Here is a 15,203-nt window from a genome sequence, read left to right as displayed (position 1 = left end):
GAATTGCCTCCAGGAGTTCAAATTCATTCACTTTTTAATGTTTCAAAGCTTAAATTATTCCATAATCAAGACGAGACACCTAAATTGGAACTACCATCGACAACTTTAAATAATCAACCTAAGTTGCAATCCCTTGTTGTACTTGATTGGCGAACTTCTATAGATTATGATGCAATAAAAGGATTAGTTCAGTGGCAAGGTTTGTACCCTGAAGACACCACTTGGGAGAACCTTGATACATTGCTTAAAGACTACCCAACATTGCACCTTGAGGACAATGTGTTTACTGAAGAGGAATGGAATATTATGGTCCAAGAGGAGGTAGCAGAAGATCATGATGAAGCATAAAATGAACAACCCCATAGCAAGGAGCAAGCTCAAAAGACATAGCTCCAAACCTAAATATTTTGATGACTATGACTGTACTATTAAAGACAAAATGAAGTAAGATTGAGTATCTCAATTAGGACAGAGGGCAAAATAAAATTTCCTCAAGTTGTTAGCATCTCTCATAGATTTATTTCTCTATTGAGAGATGTCCTTTTGGAATGTTTATTCTATTTTGCTATATGTATGAGAACCTTCATTAAAATAATAACAGAAAATTATTCAGTCTTTTTATTATCTTTGGAGGAAGTCTAACCTACAATATAAACATTGCAATTTCTCAATCTAAAATTTTATAGAATCTCATGAAATTATCCAAATTTTATAGTATCTCACTAAAATTTTCCTATGTTTCTTAAAAAGAACAAGTATAAATACATAGAATGTAACATTTGATCAGTGAAATTTTTCATGAAGATATAAAATACAATTTAACTCTTTTTCTTGATGTTTTATATTTGTCACATTTTAAATTTGTGTTAGATTATAAAAGAACACCCCAAGCTAAAACAAATGTACGTGAAAAAAATGTACTATTTCCCCTCCACTAACCTGTCGACCATTTGTGCCATGTCCATGAATAAGGATTTTACCAATCTTGATTCCTTTACAGCATGCTCTTAATGCATTTTCCATGCTTTCTCCACTAATGTTAAAGTAGTAGGAAAGAGTAATTCAATAAAAAAATGGTTAATAAATAAATTTAATATTATTTAAACACCTAAATTAAAAAAAAAATGTAGAATAAAAATTTATCATAAGGTAACACGACAAAAGTATTTACAAAAATTAAGGAATAGAATTGTTTTATATTTTCGAAGGTTAGACTGAATGAATTTTCAATGGTCTAATATTTAAAGTAAAAAAAAAGTACTAAATGGTTATTTTCATTTATACAACTAACATTATCAATTTTGAAGGTACAAATAGGCCTTTATGGTTTGACCTTTTGCTTTTTAGTGCAAGAATTACTTCATAAGAGCAAGTTTCTAAACTCAAATTCATGAAGTATTTTTTGGCAATATATATGTACATAGAATTAACTAAATTATTTATGCAAAATCTTTTATTTCAAATGGTGATAAAAAAAACACTTAAAATTATGTACCTTCTAATTACTGAAACTCCACACAACCTACTACAGAAAACAACACCAGAATATACAGATCCTGCAGCAATAGGACAAACTATAGCACTTCAACCTTTTTTGTTGATGATATTAGCCAGTATTATATTATAATAAACGACTTGAAAAAATATATAAACAGTTTTAATACGTGAAAAATAAATTTTTTTTCCAAGAACAAAAGGTTTTCTAATGACTTCAGAATGTGAGGGAGTGCACAAATATAAATTCATAAAAGAATCATCACTCTATCAAATTAATGTTATCTTCAAAGTAATTCTAAAGGTAGACCCTTACTGTGATATAATATAAGAATAATTAACATAATATATATATATATATGTATGTATATATTTGATGTGGAATAGTTGATTTACTAAAATAGCTTGTGAATAAAGAAAATGATTCAAGATTACAATACGTAAAATATTGAATCAATATCTTTAAACATGCATGCGTATATTATTTAAATATAGTTGAAATAGGATAATTCTCATTCAATGCTTACAAATAAATAAGAGATTATTCTTACTCCAAAGAGTTGTTTGATATTCTCTACAAATACTTTACCTGTTGGTGTTATCACCTGCTTTTCAGAAAAAGGAAGGTGACCCAATCCATGCTCGACAACCTACAAATTTCAAGCAATACTATAATTCTTAAAATTTGTGATAGGTTAGATAGGTTAAATATATATTTTTTTCTATATAATTTTATATAAAACTGTTTATTGTTTTTAGTTCAAATTTTAGATTTTTTATATAAAATTGTTTATTGTTTTTTTTTCAAATTTTAGATCTTTTAGATATTTATAGTAAATAAACTATTGAAATGAGTTATTCTCAGTGTTAGATTTTTTATGTGACAAACAGATTTTCAGTGTGGATTAGGATGTTAAAATATTTCATGTTAACTTATTGTTAACGTGAATGTTATAATATTATAATTCATGCTAAAAAAAATCGTTTGTTACGTACAAAAACACAAATAAAAATTTATTTTAATAGTTTTCTTATTACAAATATTCAAAAAAGTTTAAAATTTAGATTAAGAATAAAATTTAATTTTGCATTATAGTTAAAAACAAAAAAAAATGCATTTAATCATTTATAATAGCAGTGGAATTTGCACATAGTTGTTACCAATCTAATTAGACGATCTGAGTAGAAGGCAAAATCATGCTTTGATGCCTTAACATCACGGATAAGAGTATGCATTCCCTTTATCTAATTAAAAAAAATATAGATGTAATAATTTAGATTCATCATTGTAATCTTAAAAAATATATACATTACAATTTATATAAGATATTGTTAGTGGTATTCTAGAGGTGACATTAGTATTTAGCAACTATAAAAATACTACAAATTTAAATTTGAATTACTCCCTCCATTTTGATTATTATTTTCTTACTTGCTCCACCATATTAATAGATATTTATAGATAAAAAAAAATAACTTTTAGAATGTTATAATATTATAAATATAAAGAATAAGTGTGAACATCACTAAAAATTATCATAGGACAACATATATAATACCATTAATCACTTATAATATTATATATAGAGAGAGTTAGGAGTATAATAATTTACCTGAAATGTTGAAAATATAATAAAAATATTGGGATGTATTTTGCACAAATCATGTTGGCCAAGCTTCATACGTATGTTCTGTACTATTAAGTCAATGGCAACATCATTATCCCCACCACTTGGAATAATAATATCAGCATATTTTTTTGTTGGCAGTACAAAATCTTCAAAACTAGGCTTTACAAATCTGGAATACTGAAACATAATTTTCTTAATTAATAAAAGAAATCATTTCCAAATAACTTTAAGTAAGTTATATGCTTAAAAGAAAAAGCTAAAGATTCAACGAAATCAATATTGTATACAACCATTTGATGTATAAAATCACTTAGTCTCATAGGAAAAGAAATAAGTGTAAATATCTTCATTTTAGTTTGTTCACTCTCATATATAGCCTTATTTTTACTTTGGTATATTTGATTGGTTTACTTAAAAGAAGGTAAGGAATAAAGGCATTTTTATATATCACTAATAAAAATTATTAAATAAAAATAAATTTTAAAATAAAAAATAATTAGTCACTATATTAATTAAATTAGATATTATTGTAGAAACTAAAAAATTTATTGATATTTAGAATAATTTTTATTATTAATAAAATTTATAAACTAGTTCTACTTAACTAGTTACAAAGGTTTTAACTATTAATTACTTAAATTCTAAAGTTGTTAATTAAAATATTGGTAACTAATTAAATATCAACTTAAAAACTAGTTTATAAATTTATTATATAAATTATTTTAGATATCAATAACTATTTAGTGTCTAAAATAATATCTAATTTAATTACTGACTAATTATTTTTTATATTTAAAATTAATATCATTTAATGATTTTCTATAGGGGATTAATATTCTAAAATGATTGAAAGTGGAATGTCATATAAAATGTAAAGCATAAGAACTTGGTTGCAATTATTAACTTAATTCAAATTGAGCTATGTTCAAAAGATTGATATCATAGTTAAAATGAAGAATGTAACCCAAGATTTTCACTTAACCATATAGTTCAAAATATGATTATTTCGTTTTAAGAAACATTGTCATTACTCCTTTTTTCCTTCAAAATGTTACAGAAACTTGACACCATGGAGAGAATTCAAACAAATATTGACGAAAAGAAGGACTAAGGAGTAAGTTTACGAACTTGTTCTAGCACATTCTCAACATTCCTTCCATGATCAATAGCAAGACGTTTCATCCTTCGTGAAAGACGCACATCAGAATCTGCATTGCTTAAACAATAGTATTATTTTCAATCATATATTTGTATTAATAGTCCTTTGAAAAATCCAAGAAATCATGAAATAGAAAGAAAATGGCAGAGATTTGAAATACATACACAATAATTTCATGTTATAAATAAATTTATTAAGAATTAAACTTTAAGTTTAATTCAACTTTATAAAATTGGTTTACAAGGTTATGGGTGGTTCCAGAGCGACTTACCTGATAAGCCCAACAAATTCTTGTTAAGATAAACTCTAAATGACTCTGATACAATAAGTAAGTTTTAAGTTAAACTCAACCTTATAAAACAGCTTTTAAAGTAAGATTTGAATCCACTTATATACTATGAAATGTTCTTATCACCTGTTGATATGAGATCTTCAACAAAATTTGACTAAATTGTATCTGTATGTTTACATATTTTGAAACATCTTTTGTGTAAAGTTTGTGATGTTACATCTTTTCTAATTTCTACATTTTATAATCCAAAAAGGTTAATTTGTGATGTTATCTTTTTGTAATTCTAGTTGTGTAATGCTTCGGAGTCGGTCTTATTAGGGATGGAGAATATTTGGATTGCGATGGTTAGTGAGATTTAGAGTCACGGGAATAGGATTATTTTTAAAGGCGGAGTTCTGATTTATTGCGAGATTTTCTCTTTGGCTCAATTGAAGGTTTGGTCTTGGATATCTACTAAATATTCTGCTACTTGTTTATCTTTTTTTTTACTGGTGTATTGATCCTTTAGTTTGTCTTTTTCTCTTTAATTGGTGTTGGTGTTTGTTTTATGACAATGATATTTTTTCAGCATTTGTGGGAGGCGTTTTGAAGTTAGGTTATGATGGTTTTCATCAGGTTATCTTTGTCTACGTAAAAGGGTTGGATCATCTCATAAGTAATTCTCTTGTATATATTGTTTTATTGCTGATAAAAAAAAATTCAAAAAGGATGGAACAATACAAAATAGATTTTCCAATCCTGAGCATGTTTGATGTTGTCAAATGATAATTGTATATGTATGGATTAATTAGAGGAATTAGAAATAAGTAACCTTCATCAACAAAGATCTTCATGTTCAAATTATTACGGACACCTTGGTCATGAAGGACTAATATTCCTTCTAAAATTATGATATCTCCAGCATGAACCTAAGTGACCAAGAAAAAGAAATTTTAAGTGAGTGCATCCATCATGAATCTCTCCTAAAATTTCTTTATATTTCTTATTTCCAAAGTTCTTATTAACAATATACCTGACGTGCAGATTCAATTCTCTTATGGTTTTTGAAATCATAATTTGGTATATCAACAGGTTGTCCACATTTTAATTTCTCCATTGTTGAAAGCAAAAGCTTCGTATCAAAGGCATCTGAAAATTCAAGAAATGCCAATTATTCTCATACTGCTTTATATCTTCAAATCAATTCCACATCAAATTTTAAAATTCATGTGCTAAACAAAATTGGGTTAACATGAATGAATAACTATGCACAAACTTGTATTTATGTATCCATGTAAAACTTCCAAAAATTGGTTTTGTATACAGGTTGGAATACTTCTAAAGTATCTTTTTAATTCATCTTAATTCTTTGTTAATAAAAAAAAACTATGTACAAACTTGTGTTTATGTATCCATCTAGATAGTAATAGATGAAGTTTGTTCATAGATAAGAAAATAAAAAATTAAAAACTAGATGTAGTTCATTTAATTAAAAGAGAAAATGTTGATCATATCTTTGAAGATATTTATTTTATTTTTATTTTTTGTTATGCAGAAATTATAACCTATATAGATTACATCCCTTAATACTTCATATTTATTTATATTTTGTCGATTGCTGATAAAAATAACTCACCAGGATGATCAAAATTATACTCATTAACCTTTTGCAGTGTCTGATCACTCAATGTGTGATAAAAGGAGTCCTATAACACAAGAAAATGAAATATATAAGCTAAAATTAACTCTTAGCACACGAAACTTTATTATTTATATTATTTAGACAAATCAATACCATTGTCATTAAAATTGGGAAGAAGAAAAATATTGAAAACTATTCATTGAACAAAATACAAGACACAGAAAAACATTTTCACAATGAAGAAAATTATGTACTTGACTAATGAGGACAACACGTTGATCACGAAGTTGGGTGTTTATCATATTACACACAGTTGTTTTTCCAGATGCAGTTCCACCAGCAACACCTAGATTTTTTTCACGAGAAAAGAGAAAAAATGAGTGAAATTTGAAAAGGGAAGAACCCTAAATATGATTTATTACCAATGAAAAAAGGTTGCTTAGGGGTTGGTGGAGCTTTGTCCTCAATATTGAGATTCATTGGCATTTCACCCTCTTTTGAAAAATCATTCTTCTCCATTATTTCAAACTATAGATGAATCTATGACCCTAGTATTACTCACTTAACACATTAATTTATACTTGAGATCCAAAGCCCCAACACCTATGGTAAAAGAACATTCCCACCTTTTATCTCTGCTTATGTTGTGGAGAGTTTGTTACTCACATATGTTTTACTTAAATATAATTAACTAATTTTTTTTATAAATATTTTTTTTCCAAAAAAATTAAATTAAATGATTATTATTAATTGTTTTACTCATAAGTAGAGACATAGAGAGAAGGAGCTTGATCAGTAATTGAGTGGCCCTTAAGTTTAAATGTTATCATTCCCAAATTATACTACAAATATAACAAATAATTAATATAAAAATTTAGTTTTATGATATTTCTTCTAAATTCTAGAAAAGTTATAATTTAAAATTATATTTATACAAGTGTTGGAGAAGAAATAAAATTATATTAATGTAATCTTTATCAAATGTTTCACCATCAATAACTTTATATAAAAATTAAATTTTATCGAGTAATGCTTTAGATTGTAATTTCATATATTTTCGTTATGAAATTTTGCTAAAATTGAACAATTATAATAAAATAAAAATTAAATATGATTCATATTTTACTATATTTTGAAAAGTATAGTTGATTTTGGTTTATATAAACTATGTATCAATTTGTTTTATATTAATATAGTTTTTTAATATATGATCTATATGAAATCATTTTTTAATCTAATGGTTAATTTTTGAAAGAAAAAAAAATACGATATAGTAAAAAAATATTGAACAGTGTAATATTTGATAAAATTTACATCACTACAACAAAATAATTAAATAGAAACTAATGTTTGAGACAAAAAATAATTAGTCACTAAATTGACTAAATTAGATACTACACTACAAGAAAATCATGAAATAGAAATCATTTTTTAGAGAGCAAAATAATTAGTTCCAATAGTAACTAAATTAGAGACCATTTTAGAAACTAAAAAAATTTTGGTTTCTAAACTAGTTTCTATGATTGTTGAATAGTTTCTAAATTGGTATCTAATTAGCAACCAAGGTTTTTGCTAACAAATTTAGAAACTAATTAATTGGTAGTTAAAACCTTAGTTGCTAAATAGATACCAATTTAGAAATTATTTAACAATAATAGAAACTAATTTAGAAACCAATTTTTTTTTAGTTTTTAAAATGGTCTCTAATTTAGTTACTATTGCAACTAATTAGTTTGGTATCTAAAAAATGGTTTTTATTTCATGATTTTCTTGTAGTGCTATTTTAGAGAGTAAAAAATAATAGTAACTTCTATTATTAATAAATAGTTTCTAAATTAGTATTTAATTAACTAGTAAAGTTTTGGTTATCAATATGGTATCTAAATTGATAAGTAAAACCTTATTAGGTAATTAGATACCAATTTAGAAACTATTTATTAATAATAGAAATTATTTTAGATACAAATAATTCTTTTAGTCTCTAAAACTAGTATATAATTTAGACAATATATTGACTAATTATTTTTTATCTTTAAAATTGGTTTCTATTTAATGATTTTTTTTAGTGTATAAATGTAATTTGATTTATTTCCCATGAGTAACAAAAGGCAGCTAAAATAACAATCTTAACTCCACCTCGGACTATTCTTTCAACTTGAAATATTATCTATTCTCTCTTACTAAATAATGTTGTGACATAGAAACATAATATAAAAACACAAGGCTGAGCAGATATAAAAAAAAATATCAATCATATACATACCAGCCTTCATTTTTATCTTTTCTCCCTTAATCAAATCATTGCATGCCCATAAATGCTATAAACCCATATATATATATATATATATATATATATATATATATATTAATTGAATCGTTCCATACATATGTTGACTCTTATCACTTGAGTGACTTCACATTATTGTCCAACTAACACTTCGGTATCCACTTCTTATTACTTGAGTGTAATCGAAACAGTTGATCAACCAAACCCTTAAGGAGAGAGAGTTGGTGCAATCTCTTTCTCGCACTCAAGCAGTCATGTGTAGCCTAAAGGACCTCTAGAACAGATAAAACTGATACAACTTCTCTCTTGCTCAAACCTTAAGTTATGACTAGAGCAAAGAGCTTTATCGCTTTAGTGATATTTTTGCTCAAATAATAATGCTCTACACATGCATTTTATTTCATCACTTAAGTTTCTCTTAAGCAATCAACTCGACACTCAAATGGTGTATGTGTAAAATACTAGAAAGCATTATAATCCACATATCATATTTATCATCAAAACAAATAAATTATAATTCATATAGCAAGTCTTAAACATTATAATAAACTTATTTTCACTCAAAATTCAGTATATATTAACTCAAGTAGATTATGACCAATCAACACTCCAAATAAGCCAAAAATAACACAAAAGAGATGAATATCATCACCTAAAAATGCATTACGCTAAATTCATAGAAATACAAATCTAACTTTATAATAATTAAATTCCAATATATATAAAGCATAAACAATCCACAATTTTAGGTTAGTTTCTGTACTGGACAGAGCGTTCAAGACTCAGTGCTCGATGGTTGGATTTCGGTACATGGCATAGGCAGGTCAAGTCGGTTGTTGGTCCAGTAAAATGGGCCATGTGGTTGGGCCCAGTTTGGTTAGTAAACCCGTCTTGGCGTAATTGAAATAACCTTTTATACGTTAATTTAAGGCTACTAGTAAAGGGTATTTTTGAACCTAGGGGTACGTTTAGTACATGTGGTGTCTAGGTCAAGTAAATGTTTCTTTAAACCCAAGTATGTGTGTTTTAGGCACATAGTTGTTAGGTTGCATGTATGACAAAAGATAACGTTGCACCATGAGTTGGGTGTCCACGTAAGTAGAATGGACCCTTGATGTTGGTACATGAGTTGGTGCCCTGATGGTTATTCTGTTATTATTTATACACTCCCTGAAGAAAAGATTTTGTTTTGTTGCAGCATCGTGAGAGTGTTCCCTTGAACAAAATATTTTCCTATTGAGTATGCTTTCAGTTGAAATTAGATTCTCGTGATAGAAAGTTGTTACAAGAGGTAAGCTATAAAAGGGGCTTGAGACGCTAGGTTAAGGGACGTTGTTTCTAAGACTGAAACTTACTACTTCTTAAATTATTATAAGCCTTGTACTGACTTGATTGTCGGAGTGCAATCAATAGGTAGGGCCCCCTCTGTTTCAACGAAGCTACGTTCCAGAACTACAAGAGAGACGATAGGTTCCTGAAGAGACAGACGGAGCTAGAGCCTGTAACCAGAGTCAACAGGCGAGCAAGTCAATCGGCAAGAACAATTTTTCTCACCAAAAGATAACTTTTTGCTTAAGAAATCTTTAAGATCAAAACCTTGAACTCCCCAAATGCAAAAAGTTCTTAGAATCTTCCAATTATCTTTCCAAAGCATCAATCTATAAAATCAACACCTTAACTTATTTTGTTCAAAACATTTAAGATCACTTATTAAATATTTCACATAATACCTAGTTATTGAATTTTCCTACAATCCAACCCATTAGGGATCTTCACATGTAAGGTTTAGCTCCTTGCACACTCATTCCAAAAAATATATAACATAAACCTTTTTTAGTTTTTCACCCCTTCATATATTTACCCACATGATTTAGGAAATCAGTAAAGTTGGCACATGACATCTCTCAATATCTTTAACTAAATACTTACATTATACTTCTTCCAAGTGATAAGTGTCATATTTTAGAAATATTTCATATTAAAAGATAGACACTTATGGATATTTAGTGATAAAATAACTATAATTTAACCCCTAATTTATGAATATAAACCTTTTTACATATTTTGTAATTATAATATGAATAAGAACGATTTATTCCCAAATTTGTATTAATTTCGGGATGTTGGGGGAAAATGGAGATGAAAGGGCTAAAGGATAATAGAAAAGATGAAAAGGGAAAACTAGAACACTCAAACTCGCCCAAAAACATGCCTAAGCTAGATCACTCCAAAGGAACTCCCCCAAGCAAGCCCAATCACGCCTAGGCGAGATCACTCTAGAGAAGTTGGGCTTTTTCTCGTCTAGCTCACCCAAACGAGCCCAATCACGCCTCGTTGAGAAGTCACTTAGCCCAAGTCCAACAAGGTTAAATATGAGGTGTGAGGCATAATCCTAGACATCATTGGGAGAATAGAAGGAGATAGAAAACCCTAGAGGAGGCAACCATCAAGGAAAAACATCCTGAATCTTCTTTTCTTGCTATCCATGCTTGTAAACATGAGTGGCTAATTCTACCCTTAAGGATTTGGAGTAATCTGTTCAAACTCTTATGTATTGAGGTGATATTTAAACATAATATTCTTTTATTGATTGATAATTGGTATTTTCATTTTGTTTTTAAAGCTTGTTTTATCATTATTTTGATCCTTAGAGATTTGACTGAAAATTACTCTAAGCATTTGACCTAAATGATAATGCTTAACATATTTGAATGCTAGGAATAAATTTGAAATGTTAATTTCTATCTAACATGTGTTCGCAACGATAAGGAGTTTTTATAAATATGTGAGGAAACAATATTTAGGAGACTATCTAAATAATTTTATATGCGAGAAATCAATATCAATGAATTTTATACGGGCATCAATATCAATCAATGATAGAATATTATTATGCTTTTCAAAATATAAAAGAGTGAGAAGGATAACCTCAATCCCAATTTTCCCAATTGAATCAACAACTCTTTGTTTTTCTTTATTTACATTTTTGCTATTATACACAACAAACTTCCAACAAACCCATGATATTTTACGGAGGTTTTGAAACTCATGGTATTTTATAAAGGTTCTTAAACCCATAGTATTTAACGATGGTTTTGAAAAAAAATTCCTAGGGTTTAAAAAAACCTGGACAACACATTCCCCATAGATGGTTTAGCGGGAGAACCTACAACCTTGGATAAATGACTTAATGGAGGTTTTAACCTTTGATATTGTAAAAATAAACCCCTGTTGAAACCACTTTTTCTTGTAGTGTTATTTATTCACAAGTGATTGATGTTTATTTTTTTTATATTCACACTTGCTTTGAATTCATATGCACTCTATTTTTACTTCTTTGTAATTCATACTACACATGTTAATTAAATTTAGAAACACATTCTCACCTCCTATAAATTAATTCAAGTTCAATTGAACTAATTATCTTTATTTATAGAAATTAATAATTAATACATTTTTAGTAAATATTTCAAATGTATAATTTACAAATAATTCATTTTTAAACTTAACAAGTAAGTAACAACGTGGCATTAAATTTCCCGTGCATTGCACGAATTAAAACACTAGTAAAGAATATTCGTGAGGCTTAATTATATGTTGTAGGGAAAGTTTCCATTGTTTGTCACCAAGACAATTTATATCAAAGTCAAATCTACATCAAAGATATCTTGGGATACGATTTAAAGTTGCATAGTCTGCCAACCATTCTGACACAAGTATATGATGAAGACCTAAGAGAGAGGGCGCCTACTGACCAGGCCCAACCTTTGAGGAGGAAGAATAGGAGCATGATCCAAGACCTAGAGTCAGGGCAAGATTCTCCAGCCATGACCTCAACACCTACAATACCTCAGAGGATCACCAAGAGCAGAGCATAGACTTTGGGTGTTGAGCATTAATTGGTTTCACTATTTGTAATTTTAGTAGAGTAGGTGTCTTTTAGCACAAATGGGGGGGGGAGGGGGTGTGCCTAGCTTTTTTAGCTCATGAAGCCTTGTAGGAAAGGAAGCTTAACCTAGCTTCTAGAACATTAGGCTTATGGTGCGGCATTGACCATAGTCAATGACCTAGGCCGCACCACTTTAACTCTTCCCTTTCTACCCTCACTTCTTGTTCTCTAATGCTCCTTCACTTATAAATAGGAGGCCTCACCCTTTGTATTTCTCATGTTGAATTGAATAGGAAAGTTACTCTGCACAAATATTGTGTGAGCTTGAGTAAGTGTTATCTCCTCTCCCTTGGTCTTATCTTGATTAGAATGAAGCTCTCAAGTAGCGGCCTAACACTTATCTTGGTGGTTACCACCCACCTAGTGGTGTGATCACCACTCCCTTTTCCATAAGTTTCCTTCTTCCATTCGCCTTCATGTTTCCTTTCCCTTCATGTTAATTGTATTTGTATTTTCCTTGATTTTTCTCTCGATTTTCTTATGATTAATTAAGTATTGCATTCATTTTCACCATATATTGTCTTTTATCTTTGTCTTTGTGAAATGCACATTCACACCTACTTAACCACTTGGTTAAGTTAGTGTTCAGTGGGAATTTTCCTTCTTCACTCTTAAATTTCTAAAATCTCAATCCTAAAGTAAAGTGTCAACTTAAATGAAAACTCCTAAAAATCAACTCCCATCATGTGGTATCAGAGCTTTGGTTTTTTAGCTTATCTTGTTTAGAGTTGATTGACACTTTACTTTTCTTTCATTTTTAATTTCTTATCTTTACAATCTTTACATTCATGTACCTTTAAATTCTTGTCTTTACATTCTTGCAATTAAATTTTTAGCCTTTTATTTTCATTTCATTCGTCCATTTTATTTTTCCATAGCTTTGTTTCGCTTTTGGATTGTTATTTTGTGTCTTATTGTGCTCTTACCTTCTGCTTTGAGTCATATGTTCATTAGTGTTCTAGGAGTCCTTACTTTCGTTCTATTTACTTTGCTTTTAATTTTGAAAGTTTAAGAAGTAATTAGAAACTTGTTTTAGTAAAAGTAGATTTAAGTTCCAAACAAAAGATTTCATGTGATCAATTATTTTGAATCCCAATTTTTTTTTAAAAATTGGAGTTATTGGAAAATATGCATGATCAAAACTATGGACATTTCATTTCCATAATTAAAAAACTAGTGTAAAAAAAAGAGCAGTGGAAGCGCAAATTTGTGGTATCAATTCTTAAACAAAAACATTTTCAAAAATTTTGGTTCAACTTGATTAGCAAATTGATTTTAACCATTGTGGAACATTTATACTTTTGCTTTAACAATTTTTAAAGAAAAGTTTCATTAAAGTTTAGTAAGTATCTTTGTGTCCTTTTTGTGTGCCTTTTCTTGATTGTCTTCCTTCAAGTTTTGTCATAATCTCTTTCCCAAAATTGGTTTAGCTTTTCTTGTTTGTCTTTTATTTTCTTTTCCTTAAGTTTTGTGGTGGTTTCCATTAATATCAATTGCTTAAGGCTTTGACATTTTTCATTTGAAAGTTCTCAACCTCAAGAAAGACCTTTGTGAAGTGGAGAAAAAAAATTATTTGAGTGCTTTGAGTGTTCTCTCCACAAGTGGCGCAAATTTGAGAGTGTTTTTTTTTTTTACTAACTTCTATTTCACTAATTGTTTGTTCACTTGTGAACTATGGCTCATCCTTCTTCAAGAGAATCTTCTAAACCCCAATCTCCCCAAAAAGCATTCCTTATGGGTGAGTTGGCGATGGCCAAAAGGTCCTTATAGCACAAAAGGATGAAGAAATGAGACAAATGGAGGAGAGGTTCCAAAGACTTGAATCGACCCATGACAGAGTCCCAAGGGGAAGAAGATGGAAACAAAGACGTGACTCAAGGAGTTATCACCAATATGCCAACCAAGAAGAAAAGGAAGAATGGAGAATGAACAACTTTGAAGAACGACCCCAACATGTTTCTAAATTGTCTTTGCCTTGTGTAAAAATTCCTAGTTTTAGTTGGAGGCTAAAGTTGAACAAATTTTTAATGTACATGAGGTCCAAGAAGACCAAAAAGTCAAGTTAGCCTCCTTAGAATTTGTAGACTATGTCATGCAGTGGTGGCATAAGATTGTAATGGACATTTGACTTAACAAGAGGCCAACCGTGGTCTCTTGTGAGGATTTAAAGTTATGCATATGCGCTAGATTTGTTTCTCCACACTATAAGAAAGAGCTCTTGTTGAAGCTCCAACAGCTTCAACAAGGAACACAAAGTGTGGATGATTATTTTAAAGAACTTGAAACAACCTTAACTAAAATTGACATGCATGAAAGTGAGGAGTCTAAAATGACTAGATTTGTAAGTGGATTGAGAAGGGAAATCCAAGATGTGGTATAACTTTATGAGTACTCATCTTTAGAAAAATTGGTTCACCTTGCCATCAAGGTTGAATCACAACTTTCAAAGAAAACCCATATAAAAAAATTTCATAATGATGGCTACTACCAATCATCTTGGAAAAATAAGTCTTCTTCTAAAACTTTTCCCTCGAATTTTGGAAAAGAGTTCACTTACAACCCTAGGGTTTCTAAACCCTCCACTACAACACCTAAGTCCCCTACCAAAACCTCAAGTAGAAAGATTTTTAAATGTTTAGGTTTTGGTCACATTGCATCTAGCTGTCCTTCAAAAAGAAACATGATAGTAAAAGAAGGGGTTGTCATGAGTGACTATAGCTCCCAAAGGTCTAGGTCTTCTAACCATTCTATATCCCCAAGTGAGGAAGAT

At 29.0% G+C, this 15,203-nt stretch overlaps 1 protein-coding gene across 1 annotated transcript in view; it reads right to left on the bottom strand.

Moving 5' to 3' along the window:
* LOC137836424 (uridine kinase-like protein 5) overlaps nucleotides 1-6,499 on the bottom strand; it is a 30,405-nt gene extending 23,906 nt beyond the window's left edge. The window contains exons 1-10 of the mRNA XM_068645143.2: nucleotides 6,452-6,499; nucleotides 6,192-6,261; nucleotides 5,589-5,704; nucleotides 5,388-5,484; nucleotides 4,254-4,333; nucleotides 3,108-3,302; nucleotides 2,656-2,739; nucleotides 2,084-2,144; nucleotides 1,496-1,556; nucleotides 940-1,033 (exon numbers count right to left, since the gene is read on the bottom strand). Of these exons, the coding sequence (XP_068501244.2) occupies nucleotides 940-1,033; nucleotides 1,496-1,556; nucleotides 2,084-2,144; nucleotides 2,656-2,739; nucleotides 3,108-3,302; nucleotides 4,254-4,333; nucleotides 5,388-5,484; nucleotides 5,589-5,704; nucleotides 6,192-6,261; nucleotides 6,452-6,499 (906 nt within the window). The remainder of the gene's footprint in view (nucleotides 1-939; nucleotides 1,034-1,495; nucleotides 1,557-2,083; nucleotides 2,145-2,655; nucleotides 2,740-3,107; nucleotides 3,303-4,253; nucleotides 4,334-5,387; nucleotides 5,485-5,588; nucleotides 5,705-6,191; nucleotides 6,262-6,451) is intronic.
* Nucleotides 6,500-15,203: the final 8,704 nt, after the last annotated feature.

This window comes from Phaseolus vulgaris, chromosome 4, assembly GCF_051622355.1.
Source record: "Phaseolus vulgaris cultivar YP4 chromosome 4, ASM5162235v1, whole genome shotgun sequence".
Taxonomy (NCBI): domain Eukaryota; kingdom Viridiplantae; phylum Streptophyta; class Magnoliopsida; order Fabales; family Fabaceae; genus Phaseolus; species Phaseolus vulgaris.
This window is presented reverse-complemented; position numbering and strand designations above follow the sequence as displayed.